Source organism: Trypanosoma theileri (genome assembly GCF_002087225.1).
Source record: "Trypanosoma theileri isolate Edinburgh chromosome Unknown TM35_Tth_29_V1, whole genome shotgun sequence".
NCBI classification, from domain to species: Eukaryota; Euglenozoa; class Kinetoplastea; order Trypanosomatida; family Trypanosomatidae; genus Trypanosoma; species Trypanosoma theileri.
Window position 1 is genome coordinate 247,494 of NW_021639871.1, and position 5,454 is coordinate 252,947.

The 5,454-nt window shown below is 36.9% G+C and overlaps 3 protein-coding genes across 3 annotated transcripts; all 3 read left to right on the plus strand.

Moving 5' to 3' along the window:
• Position 1: 1 nt before the first annotated feature.
• Positions 2-1,945, plus strand: TM35_000291890 (uncharacterized protein; the record flags this gene model as incomplete). The annotated part of the gene is made up of 1 exon (XM_029028346.1): positions 2-1,945. A coding segment is annotated over one exon (1,944 nt), but the record flags the coding sequence as incomplete, so codon positions are not given.
• A 531-nt stretch (positions 1,946-2,476) lies between these two features.
• On the plus strand, positions 2,477-3,619 carry TM35_000291900 (putative nucleotidyl transferase; the record flags this gene model as incomplete). Its single annotated transcript, XM_029028347.1, has 1 exon — positions 2,477-3,619. One exon carries the CDS (start codon positions 2,477-2,479, stop codon positions 3,617-3,619), a length of 1,143 nt encoding a protein of 380 aa, XP_028880374.1.
• A 556-nt stretch (positions 3,620-4,175) lies between these two features.
• On the plus strand, positions 4,176-4,805 carry TM35_000291910 (uncharacterized protein; the record flags this gene model as incomplete). Its single annotated transcript, XM_029028348.1, has 1 exon — positions 4,176-4,805. One exon carries the CDS (start codon positions 4,176-4,178, stop codon positions 4,803-4,805), a length of 630 nt encoding a protein of 209 aa, XP_028880375.1.
• Between the last annotated feature and the right edge of the window lie 649 nt (positions 4,806-5,454).

Sequence of the window (5,454 nt, forward strand, 5' to 3'; positions counted from 1 at the left end):
TAATAATAATAATAATAATAATAATAATAATAATATTAATATTATTAATAATGATAGTAGTGAGTTCACACATCCATCGCATACATTACGGCAGCAGTTCCGTTATATTGTGCGGAAACGCAGTTCTTCTCCCTCATATGCGCTGCGGCTCTTACGGCAGTGTGAGAAACAACAACAATTCGCAGAGGCGATTAATACATTGCCGTACGTTGCAACACCAGAGATTCTCTGTGTGGAATTAACATACACTGACAATAATAATAATAATAATAATAATAATAATATCAATAGTGATAATAGTGCAGAGGAAGAGAAAAGGGAAGAAACAGTAAGAGAAAGAAGATGTTCTTCTCATGAATTGCTTATTAACGAAGGGGCGTCTGTATTTAAAGCTATCATCCATCCAAGAGGAAATGAACCACAACAAGAAGAAGGAAAAAACAAAAACTATAATAATAATAATAATAATAACGATATAGAAGAAGAAGAGCCGAGTCCATTTTTACTAGATATTCAACGTAAACAAAAAGAAGACCTTCATTCTTCCTTCCTCACATCTGTTTCCTTTGATATGTTGTACACTCCCCACACCGGAGCTCTGCAATTCCTGCAATGTGCATCTCTTCCACAACTCGAAGGATTTGCCGCAACGCTGCTGGACATTCTACGGCAGTATCTCGCCCGTAGTTCTCTACGCCCCGTTCCCTTTTCTCTCTTTGCGGGTAAACTGCGGGAAGTGCGGCGGAATATCATGCGGTTGCCGGCAGATGTGTTGATGAAGACAGAGAAGGAACTCATCGTGGCGGGAATTGTGCCGCATGTGGAGAGCATCATGCGAGAATATGCAGAACAAGAACAACAACAACAACAATCATCATCATCATTATTATTATCAACAACAACGACAGCAAAGAGAAGAATGAGAAGAGTGGGGATAAATGGACATTGTAGTAGTGATAATGATAATAATAATAATAATAGTAATAATAGTAATAATAATAATAGTTGTGGTTGTGGTTGTATAAGAGGTGTTGAAGAGTGTAAAAGGAATGGTATAGATATTACCCCGAAAAGGAGAAGTCTCACCATAGTAGAGGAGAATAAGAAGAAGGAGGAGAATATGATGATGACACCGGGTAATAATAATAATAATAATAATAATAATAATAATAATAATGAGTGGTATGTGTATATTCCGGTTGGATGCTGTCATGGCGATCTCACTCTCTCTAATATTCTCTTCACTACACCAAAAGATCGAGAATTGTGGAGTTCCTCATCTCCCTCCACACCGGCGGCAGGCCCTATGGGAAATCATCTCATTGCTCTTATTGACTTTCTTGATTCCTTTGTGGAGTCCGTGTTGGTCGATCTCGCCAAGTTGTATCAAGACTTGGGATATGGATGGACACTCTTATTAACCGCCTATGAGTCCTGTGAAGCTAATGGCATCCATGCCTATCAATCTAATAGTGATAATAATAATAATAATAATAATAATAGTAATAATAATAATAATAATAATAATAATAATAATAATAATAATAATAATAATAATAGTAATAAGGGTGAGAATGGGTCTAATGATGCGGAGCACATAGCTGCAGCGCTGCGGGAGGCGGGTATAGATGTCACTTGTGTACAAACGGCCTCACGGTTGGTCTGGGAAATAGTGGAGGACGCATTCAAAACGAAAAGAGATCATAATAATAATAATCATAATAGTGTGGAAACAGTAGTAGTAGCAGTAGTGGATAAAGAAAAAGGAGAAACGACTTCTCTGCGAGAGCGGTGGTTTGAGCATTTCTTTTTCCCGGTATTTGTGTTAAATCAGCTTCGAGTACTGCAGTATTGTAAACATCGTCATGTTGCGCAGTACCTATTACGTACCATTACGGCAGAATATGAAAAGAGAGGATATCAACTCCCTGGAGTGAATATTTAATTTTGTATTATTATACTATATTAATAATAATAATAATAATAATAATGTGGAATAAAGGGAAAGAGGGGAATTGTCATTTACAGAAACATAATTGCTGTTTTATTATTTATTTACTTTACTTGTTTTGCTTTTTTTTTGCTGTTTGGTTTTCTTGCAATCCTTCACAAGGAACAGTGTTCCCTCCTGGTTTATTACCCACAGATTCGTATATATACACACATGTTAATGTAAATGGATTTGTTTAATTTTCAATACTTATACGTTCATGTGTAGTTCCTTTGCTGTTATTATTGTTTTTTGTTTTTTAAACTTTTGCTGATTTCTCTCTCTCTCTCTCTCTCTCTCTATATATATATATATATATATATATATATTCCCTTTCCGTGATATATCCCCTTTATTACTACTTTCTCTTCTGTTAACCATTCATTCATTCATTCATTCATTTATTCCCAGAATAGCCACACGAAGAGAAGAGAAGAAACGAGAAGATATCATCAACAACAACTAATAATAATATCAATAATATCAATGCCTGTACCAGACAACAGAGAAGATCATTCCATTCAACGATGTGTACAACTTCTCTTTCCCATGGGAGGTCTCGGCTCACGCTTTGCAGACAGCGGCTACGGGCTGCCAAAACCACTCATTCCACTGCAAGAGGGTTTACCAATGATAGTGAAGAGTATTAGCAGTTTCGCAGCCACTTACATGAATGCTAATCATGATGGACAATCTACAGATGAGAATGGAGAGGAATCTCTTGATGAATATACTATTCCTACTGGGTCGTTACCGTTGCGTCTTATCTTTATTGTGCGAGAAGAGCATGAGCGGGAGTACAAACTACGCACATATTTGCAACAACTCTTTTCTAGCTGTAAGACTGGAATACATAACAGTTATAATAATAATGATAATAATAATAATAATGTGTGCCTCTCACCCACCGCGAGAGAACTAGTACATCACATGGATATTGTAGATGTGCAATTTGTGATGATGGACCACAACACACGCGGAGCTGTAGAGACGTGTTTACTCGCTAAACATATATTGTATGCTGATAATCCTGTAATCGTAACTGATTGCGATCTCTTCTTCCGCTCCCATGCCTATGAAAGATATCTTTGTAAACTATTATCCCAGTCCGCTCGTGTCTGTGAAGGTCAATCCACGGATATAGATAAGGATAAGAATTATTTGGCTGGATTGCTGGTGTATTTTCCCTCCACATCGCCTCGATATAGTTATGCCCGATTAAAGGAGAATGGCAGTGGTGATGTGTTGGAGACTGTAGAGAAGGTGCCGGTGAGTTCATGTGCGTTAATTGGGGCGTATGCATTTGCGACGGCGGCATTATTTCTGCGGGCAGGCGAATCCCTCATGCGAGATGTCACGATTGCAGAAACTGGAATCTCAACAACCACAACAACAAGAATGATTTCTTTACGAGAGGCTCTAATGAGAAGGAAAGAGGAAAAAGAAGATGTACAGAAAGGGGAGTTTTCTTTTCTAGTGAAGGAGTATTATCTCAGTCTTTTATATAATTATCTGCTGCATTGGGGATTCTGTGTAAAGGCGGTGCCAATGGATGAGTTTGCCTCTTTTGGTACACCAGAGGAACTCGAACGGTATAAACAGGGACTTGTCTCATATGTGGAGTCTTGATTATATATATATATATATATATTATTACTATGATTATTATTAACAGGAAGGAAGTGAGTGGAAAGAGAGAGAGAGTTGGAAAAGTAATGGTTTTTTTTTTTGCTAACCAAACATGATTGGGTTCTTTTCTATGATTTTGGGATATTGTGGATGGAAAGAGAGTTTTCTTTTTTTTAGTTTGTTTGCTTTCTCTCTTAATGGTTTTGCTTACTTCACTATGTCACCACATGCATGGAACTGGTGAAGATAAACTACGGTTTGTTTTTGTTTCTTTTTGTTTTTTTGGTTGAATGTCTTTCATTACAGTTGTTGTTATTCTTTGTATTCGTGTGATGGGGTGGTATTTCCCTTTATATAGATAGATAGATAGATATATATGGCCTCTGAGTATATGGATTATCTTCTCTCCTTTTCTCTCTCTCTCTCTCTCTCTATATATATATATATATATATATATATATATATATAGTACTTACATTCAATTATTCCATTACAGTGAAGTGAGTATAGTAGTAATAAGAACCAAAGTGAAAAAAAAAAAAGAATAGATAGGAAAATGATTTTCTTTGGACAACTTGTCTGTGCTGGTTGTCACAAGGTCCTCAGTTATCCATTAGGTGCCATTAGTTGTCGTTGTCGCAACTGCAATACAGTCAATGCCGCCCAAAATATGCAACTCAACTGCGGCTTCTGCAATCAATCCATTCTCGTCCCGCTCAACACGCTGCGGTTTCTCTGTCCCTGCTGTGCCACCGTGACGGACATTCCACAGTCCCTCCTTCCACGCGTGGAGGAGCCCGTCGACACCGGCGCCTGCGGGGAAAATGACGCCAACACCATTTACGTCACGTATCCCATCAAGCGAAGCGGTAAAAAGTCCAAGACTACAAAATCCTCAGAAACAACAACAACAACTACAACTACTACTACAATAATAGCAGCAAAAGGAGGAGGAAGAGGATCATTAGATGTGGTGGAAGAGGGAAAAGGGGGAGTTGTGGAGAATGTGTTATCGCGTCGATTACAACGGGAGGAGATGGAGGAAATGAGTAGACAAATGGAGGAAAGGAAACCAAAACAATCCAGTAAAAAAGAAGAAGAGGATGAAGAGATAGAAGAAGGGAAAGGAGGAAAAAGTGAGCGTGTGATATCAACAATGATGGTTGTTGGAACGCAGATATTATGATAGCGACTCCCTTTTCTTTTTTCTTTTCTTTTCTTTATTCTCGTTGATGTTGTTTTTGTTATTCCTCTGATGTCTCTCTTTCTCTTTCTCTTTATTACTGTAGTATACATACACAGAAATGAAGAGATGAAGAAATAAATAAAGAAGGAATTCAAATGAAAAAAAAAAAACCATGTTAATAACGCTACTTCCCCTCCACTACCTCCTCCTTTTTTTCCTTTCTCTCGCCTTTGTGTTTTCTCCACGTGTCATAATTAAAAAGAGAAATATATTTATTTATTTATTTATTTATTTATTTATATTACTGTCTTAAATTGTGACGAGGCACATTAAACTCCCCCACTCTGTTTGCATATTGCCCAATGCTTTGATGTCCCACTTTGATTATATTTATTTTCTCTTTTTTTTTCTTTTCTTTGCATTTCATGCGGTTTTTTACATGTTTATATATGCATATGTATAAATATATTTATATATTTATGTTTATACTGATAGATATATATATAATACTGTATTTGTGCGTACATTTGCCAAGTAAGCTGTGAGATTATGTGATTACTCCTATTCCTTTCATAGAGCAGCAAAACAGTAGAAGGGAAAGAAGAAAGTAAAATAATACCTTGTGTATTTTCTATCTATCTATCTATCT